Raw genomic sequence first — 21,350 nt, 5'->3', positions numbered from 1 at the left:
GCCCTGTCTTGGCCATGGGATGTATGCTGTGGTCACAGTCTTCATCACAGCTATTATATTGTGCTTTAGCTCACAAGATGTAAAGTGTATTTAGAATTAATACCTTGCTCCTATTTTTCACTGTTTCTTTAAAGGCAAATGTTTTTCCTGGGCACAAAAAGCAACTAGATAGGCTACATCAGATAAGCAGAGAGATCAGAATACTTGTAGTAGCTCTACTTGCAATCTTCACATTTAAATGATCAGGAATGAGAAAAGGTTTAGAAATAAGATTTAGCTTCTTATACACAGTCTTATGAAAAAGTAAATTGCTGAGATAATGAATATGATTGGAGAGGCTCATTAACTCATACCTAAGGGAAATGTTTGTCTGTTCTGCTCTTAACAGTACTGCTAATTCTGCAGAAAAAGAATGGGAAAAAAACCCAAAAGCATAAACTAAATAAAATCCAACCATGAAGCAGCTGTAAAGGTCTTTGTTCACAGTGTTTCTTGCAACACAGTAGAAATAGGTTTAATAACTGCTTTCTGAGACTTAAGTGTTATTTAAATTTTTTTTAAACTGGTTACCATATTCAAAGATAACCTTGCACGTGGTTTTTTTTTTTTTTTTAAATAACCACCATTCATCCTCTGGAAATCATCCTTACAGAGTGAAATCAGAGAGGAATCTTACTTTTCTTGTCAACCTCTAACTGTGTAGGGCAGTGTAAAACAGAATGTATCAGAATGTATTCATAGGTAGGTAGCATTTAAGGGCTAAGTCACTGGAATTTTGAACTAAAGTTAGAATTTCAGCCTGAATACCAGAAATTATTCCTAAAGTATGTAATTAGAGCTTAACTATAATCAGTATCTCACTGTAAGTAGTACTTTGTTGATATCAATTACATGTATTGTGTTATAGGTTCTTTTTTTTTTACGTTCTTTTTTTTACACTTCTATATATTGCTTCCCACATGTTTTCAAACTTTTAAGAACTGCTAGATTTACATGTTTCTATTTCAACGAACGTTAAAAGTTTGTGTATTTGGGAGAATGGGTTTATATTGAATTTTAAGGAAAGTTCTTCCAATGATCCACTTAGTGTTTTTCATTTATTCATAAACTCATAGTAAAATCAAGATGGGTGACCTTGAGAGGTCCAATATTTTATCTCTCCAATGAAAGTAGTGATAGTGTACTTGTGTAAGTCTTGACAGGTGTTGAGTCACCTCCAGCAGTCACAACCTTCCCACGTAATCATTCATAAGCTGCATAATTTTCTATGCACAACCCCCCATTTTTTTCCATCATTTTCTTGTCCATAGCAGGCACAAAATACACCACACATTTTTCCCCAATGTCATATTTCTATAATACTTAGGATCTGAATATTAGAATCATAGAATCATAGAATCAGCTGGGTTGGAAGGGACCTCTGAGATCATCAAGTTCAACTCTTGATCCAACACCACTGTGGTTGCTAGACCATGGCAGTGAGTGCCACATCCAGTCTCATCTTAAAAACCTCCAGGGATGGAGAATCCACCCCTCCCTGGGCAGCCCATTCCAATGCCTGATTACCCTCTCTGTAAAGAATTTCTTCCTAATATCCAACCTAAACCTCCCCTGGCACAGCTTAAGACCATGCCCTCTTGTCTTACTGAGAGCTGCCTGGGAGGCAGATTATGTCAGTCTCTGGTTTAGAGACTAAGAAACACCAGCTTCTTCCTATCCTTATTATGTCATGTTCTGTAACTATGGACCATTTTTATTACCATTTTCTGCAGTCTCCTTGGCTGATCTACATCTTTCTCAGAGTTCAAGATAAAACTTTACCAATGCCCAGTAAAGCGGCACAATAGGCTTCTCTATGACTCCCAATATATTTCCCATTTTGGTCATAGGTGGATTATTTTTGACTTATATTGTAGACTCTTCCTTTGAAGGACTGCTCACTAATCAGTTGTCCTTTAAGTCAATAATTTTTGCCGAAGCCCATAATTTCATTAGTTTTTCTCAAACTGCTTTTCCAATACCTAAAGAAATTTCTGAATCTTTAAATTGCACTGTGTTCTTGGGTAAAATGCTGCAGAATCAGAGTATCCATGGGTCATCCAGGACCCTTAAATTTATGTCCAATTTCTGAAGATTAGAAATGCTACTGGTTTTTTAGAGTCTAAAGGTAGATCATGACTTCCCAGACTCAATAAGTCACTCCACTTGTCTTTCAGTCATTCCCTTTTTCTTCTTTCAGGCTGGAAAAACCACATGCTATCAGCATTTTTCCATTTCTTCCTTATTCTGATAGGAATACAGACAATATTTCCTACTTTGACTATTAAAAAACTTTGCAAGGAAGCTGCATGTTTCCTGACAGGCATTACTGCCTCAGTGTTGCTCTTTTCAAAGAAACAGTTACTGATCTGATTATGGGGGCTGTTATGCTAGGTAGTATGCAAAGATGGAACTTTTAGGATGGTTCTTACTACAGAATTGTTACAATTTAAGGTTATAGTTTTCTCTTGAGTGGCCAGTGCTCCTCTGAATCTACTACTTCCTCGTAATATCTGTTGTCTCTAGATTATTTTGTAAAATGAGATGTGTCCCATTTTTTCCAATGGTCAAACTTGACAATTCTGTCTTGAGAAGGATTGATGTTACAGTGTCTTTACAGGGTGATTTACTAACCTTTTCTTGTACTGGGATAGGTGTTCCTTTTTCTGAAGATTTCTCTCCGAGGAGATTAGAGTTTAATTGAATGTCTGCTTAAGGAGACTTTCTCCCTAAGAAGAAACCCCTTTTTCAGTGATAGGGAGATGTTCTTTCCCTCTTGCATTCCAGAGAAAGGCTGCCCCTGTAGGCAGATCCCTGCAATGTGGACAGATAAACAGATGTTACAGGCAGGCACAGGAGAGAAGACAAGGAAGGAAAGGGGCTGGAAGGAGACAGGAGTTTGTGTCTTTTTCAGGCCCAGCACTGCTTTGCAGGCTGGTGCAGTTTTCTCTTTGTAATTTTTTTATCATTCTCATCTTCAGGATAAACCTTTTTTGATTCTTTCCACTGCCTTGGCATTTTGGGGGGATACCTGTGTGTATCTTACTCTACACCACGTAAGAAATTTGTATGCTCCATTAGCTTTCCTTCTTTCTGCTTCTGTGGAAAGTGATGTCTCTTCACATTCATAAGCAGGAACATCCAAGTGAATTGGAACACACTGGTGATTTGGCAAAACAATTCCTTTTAATCTGCCTATAATTCCCAGAGAAAGTACAATTGAAATCTTTCAGAGGGGATGTGCATTACAGTCCCCAGTTTCTGAGGTAGCATCTGCCATTGTCATGAGGTCCAACTTGAGATGTCTTCTGTAGAAATTAAAATTTCCCTTAAGAAAGAAGACAGGCTTTAAAAAAACCCAACAACAAACCCAAAACAACACAGGATGAATACCAACCAACCAACCAAAGAAAAATCCCCAAAACAACCTCACCAAGATGACACAGCACCCTCTAATTCTGTCACAGCTCTGGATGCACTGTGAATCCAAAAGTGCTAGTAGACTCATTGTTTTTTGGTTTTTTTTTTTTCTGCAGGCCCATGTTCTATGAACTTGAGTTCTACATTTAATTTTAGGATACTTACAAGACCCTGTAATTTCTACTGTATTTTGGAATAGTTTTCTTATTTCCCCTTATTTTTCTTGGAATTTTTTCACCTGCATTTACAAAGCAATTAGTGAATAAAGTTTGCATTACCTGTCAGAGATACATAAAAGGTAATTTGGATTCCAAGAGCAGTGATGGCTGTACAATTGCCTGGACATGCTATTACAAGTTCAACTGGAAAGCAGGACAACTTGGTAACTGAGAGCATGAACCTCTTGGTGCCCAGGCATAGGTTGTCTGCTATTAGATAGACTATAGCCTATCTATATTATAGTCCTAGTTCTTGTTAGACAGTGTGCTATGTGATATTTTGTTCAAGCTTCTGCATAACAGCTTTGGGTCTTCTGAAGGTGCTATGTGCCTTAGTGTAGCTCTCAAAAGAATTAAATAGAGATAACTTACAGTATTTTGGTTGAAGATAATGCACACACTATGGCAGTTAGTTGGAATGTCATGAATATGTCCAGCAGTAAATTGGAGATAGTCTAGATGTGTCATAGTGGTTTTGTGGCCGTCTAAAACATGAAAAAGATGCACAGAGGAGTTGTTGCCTGTCATGTTTTTCTACCAATAGTCATTAGATGCTATGATTGCACTAAGATTTCAGAGCAATTCTCCCAGGGCATATTTTATGGGGTTTCATTTATTGGGAAGGTGAAAAGTTCATTTATTTAAGAAGCTGTTGCTAACTATTCAAAATAATATTTAAGCTGTCTTTGGGGTAATCCTTTATGACATACTGAAGAAAAATTTCCCACTTCAAACTATCACTTAACTATAATTCACAATCACCAGAGTGTAGTGATGATCTACAGTTCCCTTTATCTTTATCATTCACCTTTCTAAGCCTTCTGTGCTTCCAAAGCTTCTGCTTGGAACACTATGTAATGTTGCAGCTGCACTGGTAGAGATTTACCTGTCTTTTCTTGTGCACTCAAAGTAATCAGGAAAAGGAGTCCTAGAAGTTGTCTTGAATATCTTGAAAATATAAATGCCTTTGTCCAATAGAAAACAGCATTACTCGCATTCATGAGTTTGAGGTTGGAGGCTGCAGCTGAGTTAACTTGTGTGGGTGCATAAGTGGGTGCTGCCTGAACACAGGTTTAAAGTATTTGGTCCTAAAATAGCATGTACAGCAACAGATGGGAGCAAGCAACAATACCAGTAAGAAATACTGAGGACAAATATGATTTATGTTTACAGCATCTTTATTTTTTTTGGAAGGAGAAATGATCTCTTGTCTGTTAGCAGTCCTTCTTGATGCCCAGGATGCTCTCAGAAAAGTTAGCTATCTTGGTTTGACAGGTCATTCACAGGTGTCCTTGTTTGATGCACCTGATTAATAAGATCAAATCTCAAAGTGTTTATGCTTGCATGCCTGAGGTCAAATCTGTAGCAAGTGTTCCATAGGAGTGCCAAGTTCCGCTTCAAGAATCTGAGTAGTAATACAAATTTTTAGAGTTAGCAAAACATAATAATCTTATCAGTTTTCAACAGATGGAGGTTGGGAAGAAAAAGAATCTTGTCTCAACATACCTATTTCTTACCGTTAAGACTGAAAGTTCATTTTTACATCTGTATGATCATTCAACTCACACAGAAAACTTTTCTGATAATACATAAAAGGCAAAACTGACCACATCCTTATTCTTTAAATGTCCTTTTAAAGATGCAAAAATGCTATGCAAACCTTTGTTTTATCTTTTTAGATCTCTTCTGATAGTAGGGAGACCGTTTGTAGTGGTATCTGGCCCTTCTAAAATCCAAATGTCCCAAGTCTCACATGGAAGTTGGACCTCCTGAGATCTTTACCCCAAAGACCTTTCACTAAAGATCCAGATTCTTTAGTTATTCATTCTGCATTGTTGAAGTTAACCAATTGAAACAACAAAAGAACAGAAAGAACATAGCTTCCACAAAAGTCCATAACTAAAAGAGAAGCCTAAATTTTAGGATATATCCAAGTAGGAGAATGATCTTTTTCTGACCTTCCTTTGCTTAAAACTCATATTTTAGTATGTATGCTCTAAAAAAATCTGAATGTCTTATTCCTGTGCACAACTCCTATCACAGCGGAAGCATTTTTGATAATTTGTGTTATCTTGTGGAATCTCTTCCAGGTTAACATTGGAGGTAGTGAATCATGTTAGTTTTGTATATATGTGTATGATAAATTCATTGTGGTAAATATGATTCTTCAGTTTTAATGGCATGTTCAGAAGATAAGTGTTACATGATATGACTGGTACATTATAGTAATCTGGTGACCTATATAATGTTTTGATTTATATTTTGTTTGCTTTTGCACTCCCATAGAATGGTAAGGAGTCACTTCTATGAAGATCTACATGAAGATTTTGTTTTCAAGTGATTTTACTTAGCAATAAAATTAAATTGGATTGACATAAGTATGTTCTGTGACTTCATGTTGATTACAGATTTTTTAATCAGACACTTTGTAGAAAGAGAACTCTATTTTAGGTTTAATTTTTTTTATTTAATTTTTAAATTTAAATCAAATAGATACTTCTGATTTCCTGAAGGTCTATATACATCTTCTCTCCCTCTGTTTGTAACATGCACACATTTCGAGGTAAGTGCCAGAGGCATTGATTTTCACTCTAGGAGCGCATCACTACCTCCTTAATGATTGCCTCCCTGGAAGCTGATGAGAGTATTTTCCTCCTGCACTTAAAGAAAAAAGTCTTATCCAAAGCCCACTGAAAGTGGTGAGAGTCTTTTAAAAATACTGTGTCTTTGGATCCAAACCAAAGACAGATATGCCTCCTAGGTTACAACCTATCAAGGCAACCTCACCCTTAATGCTTTGAAATGCATATGAGGTAGTGAAGATTTTGTTGTTGTTGTTGCACAGTGAGGATACTTCTGAAAATAACTCTTAACTGCATTCCCCCTTCCCCTATGAGATTGATAAGGTGATTTTGGCTGGATTTTTTTGATATTGTGATCCTGTAGTATTGTGCATAAATGTTTTTCTCATAATTCACTTCCTGACAGTATTTGTACTCCACTGGAATTAAAACAGTGAAGTGTATTTATGATTCTATAGGTGTACAAATAGAATAGCTGTGCTTCACTTATAGCTGTTTGTGACGTGCAGATGAATGAGTAAAAAAGCAGAACCAAAATCTTTTAAATGTCTTGAAAATCATGCATTTTGTTGTCTTTTCAGGGACCATATCTGTGAACACATTACGTACACCATATACTGCACCAGGGGAAAGTGAAATCCTTGACTTGGATGATGACTTATATCTTGGAGGCTTACCAGAAAATAAAGCAGGCCTCGTCTTCCCAACAGAGGTGTGGACAGCACTTCTCAATTATGGATACGTCGGCTGCATTAGAGATTTATTTATTGATGGTCAAAGCAAAGATATTCGACAGATGGCTGAAATTCAAAGCACAGCTGGAGTAAAACCCTCATGCTCAAGAGAAACTGCAAAACCTTGCCTTAGCAACCCCTGTAAAAACAATGGTGTGTGCAGGGATGGGTGGAACAGATATGTTTGTGATTGCTCTGGCACAGGCTACCTTGGCAGATCGTGCGAAAGAGGTAGGTTCCATGAGATAACTGCATTTCTGTTTTACAGAATCCTGCACAATGATTAAAAGTGGTAAACTAACATTAACTCTCCTGAGGCAAAAAAAACCCATCCTGTTTTTTATTTGATATGAGATGGAGCCCTGCTCCAGACTGAAAGGAATAACTCTAGAGGAAAGATCTTCAAGGAGACTCTAAGATGCATGAGGAAGTATTAGTTGCCTATGACAGAGAGTCAGCACTGCTGAATGTTTTGTAGAAAATGCCTCCTTTTTCTCTCATCATACATTACTGAGTTCTGAAAAGCTTTGTGAAAGCAATTTTAAATAGTATTGCATGGCTATAAGGGTCACATTCCAATTCCAAATGGAGGTCTTGTTCTCTGCCTATTTATGTCAATATCAGTCTGTAATTAAATTTACTTTTGAATTCCATAGTATCACTTAAATCTGTGACCAGAACTTCATCCATGAGTCAAAGCGGAAGAATCAGTGTAGGAACTGATATTTCTTACCTAACTCTTTTTAAAAGGATCCTAGTACCCAAGAAAACTGTTTCTAGTTATCTTAAATCTCTGAGTATCCCTCTTTCCTAGAAAAGGTAACAGTGAAGTTGACAAATGCCATTTATTTTATTGAAAAGGTGGATAGTGGCAAGGAAGGCAGATGTTGAAATTACTTAACAGGTAGAAAATCCTGTAATTAATTTAAAATTATGGAGTGTGCTAACAAAAGATTTTAATGTAAGTAGGCAGATAATAAAAAAGTGTAGTTAATATTTTAGGTGTTTATTTTTATTCTTATTGCAATAGAAAATGTGTCAATGGCAGAAGTTGTATTTTTTCATCTCACATTCAACACAGTACAGATTCTCTTCAACCTGAAATATAAACCTAAAGTTTATTGACTGGAAAGGTAATTTTTTTTTCATCTAGTTTGATTATTTTTTCTAGCTAGTCAGATGAAACAAAAATGGTTTCTTTAAAAACAAAACCCTAATGAATGTTTCAAGTTGTATGTAAACAGATACGCGCATTTATGTAGTATTAATGCCACGATATGACTAGCATTTGCAAGAAAATTCTCCGATTTTTCTCGATTTTTTTCCTGTCTTATTTTCTGACAATTTATGCCTTTGGCTCATGGCCAGTTATTCTGAGCTCTCCAGATTGTTGTTACTGGTGGAGTGGAGCTGGCAGAGGGCACAGCCGAGCTGCCTGAGCATCCCCGAAGCCTTCCGTTAAACATGGCTGGTGTACCACCCTGTGGCCAAACTCTCCTATTACATAGGGCACAAGCGAAAACCGGATTTGCGTTTTTTTCCAATGAAAAGTCGGAAAACATGTGCGTTAGAGGCATAAACACGCGCAGATCTGCAAAGAACTTCAAAGCGGGCTTCATCATAACAATTTCCCGTAAATATATTGGACAGGTGGTGATATTTTATATAGAAAACGTTGTCTTTTTTATTTCCCATGCCTTATTTTCACTGTCCAGTTTAAGGCTTCATTTTCCGGGTGCATGCCCCCAGTGGGAATGGTGGCACTATAGTGGTGGTGTTGGCTTCTCTACAATAATATTTGGTTCTTGTCCAACAGAAAAATGTGCGGCAGTTCAGCAGTATGGGATCATTTCATGCTCTTAGGTTTCCCTCTCCAGAGGAAACTACACTGAAAGGAGATGCCTTCTCAGTAATATTCATATCCCAAATGGTCATGCATTAGTAAGATTATAGCTTTTGGGATTCTGAAAGCGTCGTGTTGGCATCGTACCACACAAAGTTATTATAGCCACTGCCAATGTGCAGTAACTGATAAACTTTTGTATTTGGTGATATAAGCAACACAATTGTAATTGTTCAAACTAATTTAAAGAAAATAAGAACATGTTCATTTCAACAAACAATACAGTTTCACAAAGAAAAGAAAGCTTTATAATAAAATATTGGAGATTAAACAACTGGAATATTTAACATTAAGTGATTAAGGTGTCTTCAGTAAACAAAAGCATGTAGCTACTTTTTATTGCCATGATTTATTTTTTGTGCTATTTCCCCTAAAGCAGGAGTGATAACATCCATACTTATCTATACTTGGATGTTTGGTGTACAATACAGAATCTGAAATAATTAGAGTTTATTAGTGCACAAAAACCCTGGAACACCACTTGACCCTATTTTAATTTAGGTATACTTAAAATTACATACATACATACATATATATATATGTATATATATAATATCCATACCCATTTTATCCTTTTGAAAGTTATTCTTGATTTTACTCTGGATTTTCAGTAAGGTTAAACATCAGTATAATCTGTAGATTGGCTTTAGTAGATTATAGAAACTACAGCAGATGGATGGACAGATGTCACAGCAATATAATTTGGCTTCCTATCTTTCTTTGTAGACCACAGTATGTGACTGCCTCTTGGCAAGGCCTTTTGCAGGTGTATGTTCTTGACTGGATAGCTAGGAACAATGAACAATACTAAAATAATCAAACAGTGATAAGAAAAATTAAGCATGCCAACAAAGATTTATCGAAGCGACATTTCTGAGGGGAAAATATGTTGAAAGTAGAGTGTGTGTAGATGTCCACATTGTGCATGCACAGACACCTGTGTACACACATACCCATTAAAGAAATGTAACTTTCATTCCTTACATTATATCTGGATGCTTTATAATTTAAAATGAAGAAAAATAAAGGTAATATGATGATATATGGTATGAAGAATCATGTGTTCAAAATATTAGAGCAATTCCATCACTGTCTTAACTGATTGGTCCTGTGTGTTAAAGTTCTAGTACCCCTACAATGTGGCTTAGAACTTCAGTCCTGAAATAATACCAGTGTAGGAATTGGGAGAAACCATTTCAACTTCTATTCACATATTATCTAGTAACAAATCACATATAAATAATTGTTTCTATCAGACTGATGGAAAGATTCCCTATGATTCACTAAGTCTGTAGCTTTGGGCCCAGGTGGACTGAAGTAGCTGCCATAGAGAAAACACCAAATGCCTGGGAATAGAACAAAAAATAAATTTCACTCAGTAGCAGCCAATACATATTTGAATACTCACACAATTTCTAGGAGTAAAATGGTATATATCGGGGTGTGTTTTAAGGGCACTACTATTACTCTACTAATACTGGTAAATGAAACAAGATCAGAGAGTAAACCTGAATACTTGATTACAAGTGATACAAATTTCACATACCTCCTGGAATGACTCTGGACTGCATTGTCTGTCACTTTCTGGGCGAAGTTTGTTTGTGGTTTTGGAGATAGCAGACACAGAGAGCGATTTTATGCTTTAAAAACAGCTCTGTGGGCTGCAATACAGTCTTCATATTATTGCAGACACTTTGAAACTGAAAAAGCAAGAAAAAATTAATAATTCTCTCTTTGGGACTTCACAGGCATCACAAGAGGTTCAGAGAAAAAAAGATCCTGTTTTATTTATTAAAATATATGCAGTAGGCATCTGTACTCACCAAGCATCATGTTTTTAAAACAACACAAACCTGACTGCAAAACTTATGAGAAAGAACACTGAAATTCAAGTACCTAGTCCATACTTCTTTCAGTTTAATTTAAATAGGCTGTGAACTGAAGAATAGCATCTGGTTGGAAAATTCTGCCTGTGCCTATAAATATCCGGTTCAGTATTTCTGAGGGTAGGAACAGTTGTAGGTAAGTTTCCAGAAGAGTTGGTACCTCAGTCTCTTGAGCAATTTAGGTAATTGCAGCTCAAGTGAAAATTAAGGTCCTGAATCCCCTCAGGTCAGTACTAGTCTTTGCATGCTTAGTATTAGGCACAGAGAGGATTGAAGTGTTGTGTGTGTATATGTATATGTAGGAAGGAACACTATCTAACCCTGAAGATTTTAATAAGAAAAAAATTGAAGAAAAAAATAGAGAAGGGGAACTGACTGGGTTCTTTTTAGGGTTTTGGTTTATTTGTGTGTTTTGGTTGGTTGGTTTTTACTTCAGAAGCAGCAAAGGTTTTAATTGTCAAGTTTATAAAAAATATCAAAGAATGAATGTATAAAATACCTTTTTATGAATCTTTATATTATGTATTACTGGTTATTTCTTGTTAGTAACTCCACTGCATACACTTACTTGCTGCCACAGAAAAAGACTGTCAGTGATGTTTTACAAGGATTTTCTTGCTATTTTTCTTTTCAGTGCTATGAATCCAACATTGAAGTGGTAGTATTGCTGTGGAGACTCTGATTATACAAATGAATAACAGATTCTGAGCTAAATTTTTAGCCTACTATCATTTGATCTAATAATTAAAAGAAAGCTGAACAAGAGAAAAAAGACATTCTGACAATATTTATGTGAGAATATTTAGCCATGTAGATTTCAAATAAAGATGAGACAAATACCTCCTTGGAATTAGTTGGTCCAAAGCAAAAAAAAAAAAAAAAAAAAAAATAAAGGGGGCAAAAATTGATACTTAATTTTAGACAAATTGTTCCTTCAAGTTTTGCATTACTGGTGCCTCTCATCATTCAGCTCACCATCTTAGGAACCAGGCCTTGCAAATTAGCAATTCATTCTTGCCAGTTTTGTGTTTGTTTTTACTTTATTTGTTGTTTGGGCTTTGCTTTTTTCTTTCCCTTGTGATACCTTCGTATTTAGAAAGCCCATGACTTGGAACTCCCTGTATTGAAAGGAGCTAGTTGACATGAGGGAGATTCCTCCTTGCCCAGAGCTTTTAAGTCATTTGATCTTCTGTTCAGTATCCTTGGTCTGTTCTTGGAACATCTGTTTCCAAAATAATTGGCACAGTCTGGTTTAGGAGGATTGAGTATCTAATCACATCAGGTCTGTTCACCATGATGTTAAATACTCACAGGTCATCTCCAATTAGATTAAGACAGTTCCTTCTCTCCTTTTTCTGTAATTTTCTAAAAAAAACTTGGATAATTATAGGAAAGTTGGCAAATTGTAACAGTGCTGATTCTGACAACTTTCTTTTACATTATCTTAAGATAACTTGTTACCTGCAGACTTCCAGTGTTGCTGAATGTTGGATTTGCTTTGTATATGAAAGCCCTCAATACTATTAGTGTGGTGGTTTTTAATAGACCATATAAAAAACCTTTTGTGTTCTTTTATATTAGCATGTAACTTTAGCTTTTTTGCTAGAATTCTTTATCTAAATCTTATTTATCTTGATAAAGATCTTGTGAGCTTTTTATGCACAGGCTAGACAGCTAGATATAGGAATGAGTTGTAATATAACTGTAAAATAGACATAGGAATGAGCTCATGACTTTCACTCCCCACTCCCCTCAAAAGAAAGTAAGGAAGAAACAAACACACAAAAAAACCTAAACCCAAAACCAACAAAGAGAAACCCCAAACAGTCAAAAAGCAAATCACCTTTCACTGAAAACTCTGACATGAAATCTCTTTTCAGACTGTTGCAAGTATTTAACCTGTTTCACTGAAAAATTTTAGGTTTTGAATATGCTGAAATCATCATTACTTGCGTAGCTAGAAATCATCAAACCTGTCAATGTGTTCTTCTAACCTGTTACATCTAAGGACTTCCACACCAGTATTAGTAATCCCTTTTTTCCAACATCAAACCCTTTTCTCCAAATTTGTACTGGAGAGGTCTAAAATTCTTTACACAGGAGAAGGTTGTCCAGAGAAGCTGCAGATGCCCCATCCTTGGAAGTGTTCAAGGCCTGGTTGGATGGAGTTTGAAGCAACCTGGTCTAGTGGAAAGTGGCCCTGCCCATGGCAGGCATTCGGAACTAGATGATCTTTAAGGTTTCTTCCAACCCAAGCCATTTTATGATTCCATTAATGAAAATATCATCTATCATTTTTGCCTCTTAGAGAATTAGTGGAACATTTTGTCCTTCCATGTATCGTGTAGGCTGGAAGTCTTGAAGAGCTCATCTGTCTTTAACAGTATACAACAGATGCAACGGAAACAGTTTTGACAAACTTAGTTATGATACTTATTAAACTTAGTACCAATATTATTAGTCTTTGAAAAGTTGGGACCGCAGTACACCTTTGTTGTAGAAAAGTGTCTCCATTATACTGCAGCAAATTGAAGCATAAGGAAGTTTCCCACGGGTGTTCTCTGCTGTCTTCTCTTTCTGCTCATTGCTCATTTGGTCTGTTATTGGGCGAGTAACTAACATTTTATTCAGTGAGTTGAGGTGCCTCCAGAATTGCACCTTTTTCTAAGAAAGATTCTGTAGCATTGTGTTTAGATTTCATCATCTAACACTTCAACCATTTCTGAGATGGAGAGTTTTTGAGTTAAAGAATGGAAGAAGCTAGGAGGTCTCTAGTGAGGTAGTGGTAGGTAAATAATCAGATGTCCATAAAAACAGGGCACATTCAGATAGTGCATTTTTGCCAATTGGGTAGTGATTTTAGTTATGAAGAATGGATAGTTTTGTATGTTTCTGCAGAGCCTACTGGTGGTCTGCCTACTGACTGTTGTGTTTGGGTGAAGGGTGTTACTCTTTCACTGCTCCTTCCACCATGATGTGCCACTGTCAACAACCCTGAGAGCCATTTCCAAAGGCTGTGGTGGTTGACTGGCCACAATGTTTGTTTGTTCTGCAAGAAAGGACTTCCTAACACATTTCCAAAATGCATTTCCTTTGCTTTCTAGGAACCACAGTGTCTCCCCGTGAGCAGAAATGCAGTCTTTTTGCTACCTTCTTGTTACCAGCCTGGAAGCTGGGAAAAGAAGACTTGTGGCTGGTTGCTCTGGGCTCTAACAGGCTGTGATTGCTCTGTGTCAGGGCCTCTCGCCGGGAGGGTTTCCTGTAATGTCTGAAAGTGACAGTTGTTTGCTCGTCTCCGGGGTTTTAAGATCTTACCCTCAATATGCCAAGTCTAGTCTCAATCCTCTTGTTGAGGCTGTCGTAAGCTTCATGTACCCATTTTTGATTCTATACCACAGGTTTTGTAGTCACGAAGCAATCTGTGCCCCATCCAAACCATGCTGGGCACAGTTACCCATTTTTAGGAGGCTTTTTGCTAACTGGATGATAATTGTAACTGTGGTGGTAGCAATGCTGATAGGTTTATACATGAAGCATCCTGAGGATGGTTATCTAGGTGAATGACAGACATGGCCTTTTATTAGGCTGTAAGGTTTACCTGAATGTGTTTTACTGTCTTTGACCTACTTTGAGTAGTTCAGGCCTAGTTTTTCAAGCATTGCTTTATATGTGATTTTACTGATCTGGTTGAAGATGACTGGGCCATTACAGAGCAATTTAGTTTCTTTAAAAAGCACCAAGATATGCCACTTAAACAAAATAAAACAAGAAAAAAACCTAACAAAAAACCAAATCCAACTTTGCTTATGTAATAATGAAATGTAATATATAATTTTTCTGTGCTAAGTAAATACACATTTGCCGTCTTATCTTTAAGGAGTTTCAGTAGACAGAGCACGATTCTTAAACAACTGATTTTCTCCTTTATGTTTTCAGAGGCAACAATTTTAAGCTATGATGGAAGTATGTTTATGAAAATACAGCTCCCCGTTGTGATGCATACAGAGGCCGAAGATGTTTCTTTACGGTTCAGGTCTCAGCGAGCTTATGGCATTTTAATGGCAACAACTTCCAGGGAATCTGCAGATACCCTTCGTTTAGAGCTGGATGCAGGACGAGTTAAGCTAACGGTCAACCTAGGTAACAACCTCTTCCTCCAAGAAATTAACATTTTCTTTACATTTTTCTTTTTGCTTGCAAACATTTATGAAACAGCCTGTTTTAACATTAAAAGTAAACTGAAATGATATATAAACACATGTCAATGCAACATTTGCGTATGTACATACACAAATACATGGCCATTATTATAATTTATTTTGTTTTCTTTTGCATTTTTTGTATTCTTTATTTAGTCTTAACATAATCCATCACAATATTTTTGTACTATTGTGTATTCTAAAAAAAGAAGACAAATTCATCAGTGGTATTTTTGGGCTAAATAATTATTCTTCATTGTGGAAGGCTGGTCTCCTTCCACAACTTCTTCGCAGTATCAATTCCACAACTTAAATGTGCAAGCAGAAACAACGTGCATGTAGGTCAATTCAGTTTTACCTCCACCAATTAATGTAAAACATGCAAATATATCAAAGACTTTCTAGTTTCAATACTGGAAACATTGCAATTAGATATTCCCACTGATGGATTTCTCGGTCTCCTTTTTTTAGGTGTCAAATCTATAGTAAATCCATCTCCTCTTTTTTAAACAATTCTGTAGTGGTATTTTTGTAGTATCAAACGATAACACAACCCTTCAATGCCCAAAGACTGCGGCCCTCAGCAAACAGCCTTGTGAACACAGGAGGCACAAGCCCTTTTACAGAAAAAAAAATTGGTTTCCTTGTTTAAGGACAAAACGTTAGGGTATGGTTTTCCCTAGTTAAAAAAGAAAAGAAAGAAAGAAATAAAAGCACTTCTACCACACTTATGAATAAGTCCGAGTCAGGACCTGAAAGAGAACAGAATTATGCTCAGGAAAATGCACATTTCGTGCAGCCATTCCCATTCAGCAGAATGCTGTTTATAGAGGGAATTAAGTATTTTATTGTTTTAGTTGCAGATAAATGATTTCTAGAAAGCATGGGTGGGGGTGAGAAAATAACCACCCAACCCTCCACTTCACAAAAGGGTTGCTCACTGAAATACTGTCCTGGTGTTTAGCTATCAGAAGGGAGAAGGAGAAGCACAGGGTATCCCAGTTGACTCTTCCCTCGCAGTCCCCTCCAGTGTGGAACTGGGGCTGCTGCAGGCCGTGGTGGGGAGGCTCCCTGGTGCTTTCTGTAAAGGGGGTGTGCAGGTGCTGCTCCTTGGCTGTTTGCAACCACTTTTCTGATGCGGTTGACGACACATGACAAACTCAGCTATATGGAAACAAAATCTAGGTTTGATGGTATATCTGTTCCTCAAAGGTATAAACCAGGACTAGCTGTAAAATCAAGTAGTGTGGTGGAGAGTTTAGATTTTTTTTTTTCAGCAATAAATAAATGCAGGTAGCTCAGCAGATGATTGTGGACAGATCAGGTTATTCACTTTACATACAAAACACCAGCCTCTGCCTACTTCTATAGTTTGTGAAAGTAAATAAAAAGTAAACAAATCCATGCCCTAGCAATATTGTTCCTTCCTCTGACACCCCTTTTTTTTTCTCTTTTTTTTAATTTTTTTTTTAGTCAGGCAAGAACATAATCTCAAAATATTAAGAACTCTCTTCATTCTCTGATGAATGTTTATAAGTATGTGACTTTTTTTTTTTCCTGTGAGTTAATGTAGCTTTAAAGTAATCACTGTTCATTTCTTAAATCTATACATTAAGGATATGTAAACTCACAAAACCTTATTTGTAGACCTAAATAATGTTAATACTTAGTTTTTGGAGATAAGCCTTTGAGGTATACTATCCACAAGTTGTCCAAGATGTCTGATTGTGGCCTGGCTTGCTCTATGACCCATTGTGACGGAGCACTTTTTAATTGCATTGAGAGAAATTACCTGTTCTTTCACAGATGGGGAGAAAGTTGCAGCCTGCCTCAGTTAAGCATCTTTGACTTTTAATCCTAATTTTTCACTTAGATTTGTCACCATGTAGCTTTGTTTGAAATTGGCCATTTTTACCCTATTTGTCGTTTCTATTTATAAAGATTTATCGCAGTATATCTGGGTTATAACAGTCTGTAAACACTGATGATATGGAGTGGCCATATTTGCATGTGTCTGTCCCCGGAAGGGTGGACTGTGATTTTATTGGATGTCTGCAGCTATTACCTTGAAGGATAAATTTTCATTTTTCATCTATTCTTCCCCATCTAGACTGTATCAGGATTAACTGTAATTCCAGTAAGTGCCTATTCAAACTTTTTAAAATGTTATTCCACCATTATAAAATATGCAAACTAGATGAAAAAGATTGTGGACAGCTTGCAAGCACTCGATAATTTATTAATGAAATGTGATGATTAAATATCATTGTGTAAAAAGTCATCATATACTCTAGCACGTAATTTATGTCCTTCCTTGTAAACAAACATAGAGGAAATGGTACCTGTAGTACTGTATTATTCCGGATGGGCTATTTTATTTACAGTAGCCATAGAATTTTTGAACCAACTTTTCTGATAAGCTGTCACACATTTTTTCCCCCGTGTCCTCCTTCTAGTTTTCTTGACATTTTGGCTTCAACTTGTGGTGAGACTGTTGGAACATAATTGTTTGTACTACACAAATTTCTATTTATAATCTTCCAAGACAATTAACTATATTTACTGGTTGGTTATAGCACAATTGGTTTTGCTAAATCTTTATGTAAATGTGATACATTGCAATGAGGACATTATTAAGTCTGAAAATAACCATATTTTTATGATGATTTTTTACACTCTAATCATGTAGAAAAAACCCTTAAATTGAACAATTTTTCTCTGTGATATGCATGTTTATGAAACAGAGGGAAACATTTGCCAGATGAATGGACTAAATTTTAACTTCTCTGATATTATTTGGATTAAGAGGCTATATTCTGAAAGGAGAAAAAGGACTGTGATTTTATTTTGAGTCTATGGAATTCCTGAATGGTGTCAACAAAATTATTGATAGTAAGTATGGTAGACTTGAGTTTTGGGTTGTTCTTTTCTTTCCCTTCTTAACAGGTTTTGCAGGCCAGAGGACTGGCTTTATGAAAATAGAAACAAAGCTAAACAACAAACTCCATAGGTGTAATTTGTAGTTGTTAGTAGTTAAAAGACATTAACATAACATTCCTTAATAGTTTTATAACCTACAGATTAAAACAAGGATCTGCAGTTGTCATTTGGTAATAGATTTTTCAATTAATGATTTTACAAGACAAAAATACAGCAATTGTATTAAAAAGTAGAATTTTCTTGCAGCAAGTTTTTAATCTAAATCACACCTAAATCCAGACAGACTTTTCAATAGAATAAAGAAAATGCTTGTAGGTACAAAGACATAAAGATAGCTTCCTTATATATTAAAAAATAAAATTAAAAAATAAAAATTTCCTGCTTATAAACACAAATATTTTCTATTGCCACTTACTAAAATGTATAAAACCATGAAAAATCTCAGAAATATTTGGTTGGTCTGCCACAGGACACTATTTTTTATACTGATGAAGTCCCAATGAGAAAAAGCTTTTGAAGTGTAAGACAAACAACTTTTTGAGCTGAAATGTAATGAGATTTCCTGCTGCTTGTAAATTCCTTTTTCCCTAGAAAAGCAATATTGCTTTTTTTCTTAACTTCCTTACTAAAATCAGAAAATCCCTTTGAAAACAGAATTACTAACATAGGGAAAAAAAACAGGAATAAAGCCAGAATATAACAGGTGTTTTCATTTTTTTTGTCTCTTTTGGACTAAACGATGTGTCATAAAAATAAATTTAAATGGTTTCTAGGTTTCATTTTTAAGCAAGTTTTGGATCAAAAGAGAATCTGCAAACACAAAGTAATAAGCCTCCAATTAAGGGGTTGCAAAGATGAGAAATATATGTACTGGATTGAATTAGCAGTTATAAGTTCTTTTTGTTCTCATACAAAAGCAACATAACCTCTCTACAAAATATCCTTGATATAAAATACTCATAAGTTATTTTTCTTTGCAGTTTGTTTATAGTCTTTTTGTTATTAGAATTGAACTTTGGTGATTAGTTCCATCTCCCTTTGGTGCTTGTGTACTGAACAGGGTTTTGTGAGCTTTCAGTACGGTAAGTACTACAATGTTTTCTTATCTGCACTCATTGTGCTTTTTCAACAACCAGATAACATGTCTTAATTTTTAGATTATGAAGAATTACTGCTCTTAGCAGTCCTTAAAAAATACTTGATTATTAGGCAATATAATGGGGGTTTGCTTAGAAGTTAGTCATGTTGATGTAACGTCAGTTTTGGGACTGCAATATTATTTGTTATACCTAGACTAGTAACAGAGCTAATGTCAGGATGAAGCTATCTGGTTTGAATTTGGAGAGATAGCTTTGGAAAAAAAAGTTAAGCTAAACAGAAAACAAGCTGGAGAGAAGAAAAAGGAAGATGTGAATGTAAGCACCTTATCCTACTTTGACCTAGTGAATAAAATAGTGCACCTCCTCCTCTCATTTTTGCTTGAGTGCAGCCTGAAACCTGTCTTCCGCTCACTACAGATCAAATGAATAACTCTTGCCTGGACAGAGCTAAGATTTTGGTAGCAATTTTTTCTACGCTTGATCATGTCTTCACCTTTAGCTGTTGTCCTGTCTTGCAGAAGAGGTGGCATTTTGTGGTCTTCCTTTTTTGAAGCACAGAATAGTTCAATATTTCAAAATGTTAATCAGATATCAGATCAGTACTGAGCTTGTGTCTCATTAATAATCTTATGGAGACTGTTCATGCTGTTTGTATGGAACTGTGTAGCATACTAAATATTTTGTGCTAGGCTGGAAGATTGGTATCCTCATAAAACCTTACACCACTCGAAATTCTGTCATGTCAGTCAGAAAATGCCATTGCTGAAATGTTAGTTTTGCACATCTTTAAATCACCTTGTTGTGTTCTTCAGACCTGCAAGCTTACGAAATGAAATTGTCTGTCAGGTAGTGAGATAAATGGTCCTTCTAAACTGCAGGTACATGTAGGTCAATGTTGATGCTGCCACTAGGAGAAAGGGGAAAACTTATTTTATGAACAGAAATAGCTGCTATGGTTTCAGTATTAATGTTCATTGGCTGAGGAACTAATTTAAAAATAAGACTGCAGTGAACTCTATAGGTTCAAATTGCATGAATGCACAGCATTTTTTGGCATTAGTCATTCTGTAAAAACTAAGTTGATGGCTGTACAGCTCCTATATATTATATACAAAACTGATGAGCTAATCCTTAAAAATTACCTAAGAATAAAGTATTAAAAATAAAAAATAAAATAAAAAAACCAAACCAATTCTCCGTTTCAATGAGAGAAGTAATTGTTACCTTTTAATTGCAAACTATAAAGCATTAATTATAAATAGCAGTGGATCCTGTTGAACTGAATGGGATTTTTCCCTAGTATTTCTTAAAGACAGAACTTCATCCCATAAAATTTGCATTACAGTTCAATAACAGTTTCTGAATGATTTGTGAACAAATACAGGTGTGCTACATTTCCATATTTTTCACTACTGCAATGTTAAGGGCTAATATCTTGACTTAATTTAAATTCCATTTTTTTCCCAGTTTTAATGCTTCCAAAACATTAGAACCTGAAAAAATCCAAGTACCTGTAGCTCTAAAGGCTGATGGTTTTATTATGCAATATACTTTTTACTTTATCACAGGCATGTGCAGTCCTACATGTTATTTCATCTTTCGGGTTTTGAGCATTTTTTATTATATTGTGTTGCTGTAATTTCTGAAAATAAACTGTCTATATTTTTGTATGAGTCAGCAGAGTAGGACTGTAGGGTTTTTATTAATTGATGCTGTATACCATTAGTAATGTTAACTGGTAAATAGCTGACTCTCATTTCTCAATCTGATACTTTTGCTCAATATGAAAACATACAGGATAATAGTTTTTTGAATGTTGCTGTGAAAGATTACTCAACTAGTGGTAAACAGTGCAGGAGAGATTTAGGTCAGTTTTCTAGTACACAGTTTTGCTTCTGTAGGCAATAATTCATAGAGAAATCACGCTGAATTCAGTTACACTCAAATGTAGGACTGTCATAAGAAATCATTATGAATTGCAGAATGCTAGGGAGTAGAGAGTACTGTCATAGTATACATGTATACAGTTCCCCAGGGAATGTGTGAACCAGCCATGCTGGCTGGGTGTCCACATTTTTCGATTAGGAAGAGTATCCTGGGCTTTGAGGATTTTCTACTTGTTCTTCCAGTGAAGTGCCCTTTCACAGACTGTATTTATATGCATCTCTCCTTCTTTTGTCAATCTACTTATTCATCTATTCTCTGTATAATTTATTTTTCTTCACATTTTTAATTTCTCATTCAATTTCATTTCTCTGTTCTTCTCTATAATCCATAATCTTTTTTCCTTGTTTTCTATGTTCATCTTTTAAAACTTTCCTGTTCTGAA

At 35.8% G+C, this 21,350-nt stretch overlaps 1 protein-coding gene across 19 annotated transcripts in view; it reads left to right on the top strand.

Moving 5' to 3' along the window:
- The window catches only part of NRXN1 (neurexin 1), a 699,771-nt gene that overhangs the window by 276,574 nt on the left and 401,847 nt on the right, over positions 1 to 21,350 (top strand). For 10 of the 19 annotated variants that reach the window (XM_051783658.1, XM_051783665.1, XM_051783660.1 and 7 more), the window contains 3 exons: positions 6,841 to 7,224; positions 14,719 to 14,922; positions 17,092 to 17,118. In XM_051783658.1, coding sequence (XP_051639618.1) covers positions 6,841 to 7,224; positions 14,719 to 14,922; positions 17,092 to 17,118 — 615 coding nt within the window. The remainder of the gene's footprint in view (positions 1 to 6,840; positions 7,225 to 14,718; positions 14,923 to 17,091; positions 17,119 to 21,350) is intronic. The other 9 variants (XM_051783684.1, XM_051783683.1, XM_051783670.1 and 6 more) reach the window with 1 other exon arrangement.

The sequence above is a fragment of the Manacus candei genome, unplaced genomic scaffold (assembly GCF_025592945.1).
Source record: "Manacus candei isolate 608988 ecotype Guabito, Panama unplaced genomic scaffold, ASM2559294v1 h1tg000017l, whole genome shotgun sequence".
NCBI classification, from domain to species: domain Eukaryota; kingdom Metazoa; phylum Chordata; class Aves; order Passeriformes; family Pipridae; genus Manacus; species Manacus candei.
Note: the sequence above shows the minus strand (reverse complement) of the source record. Positions and strands in the feature narration are given on the sequence as shown.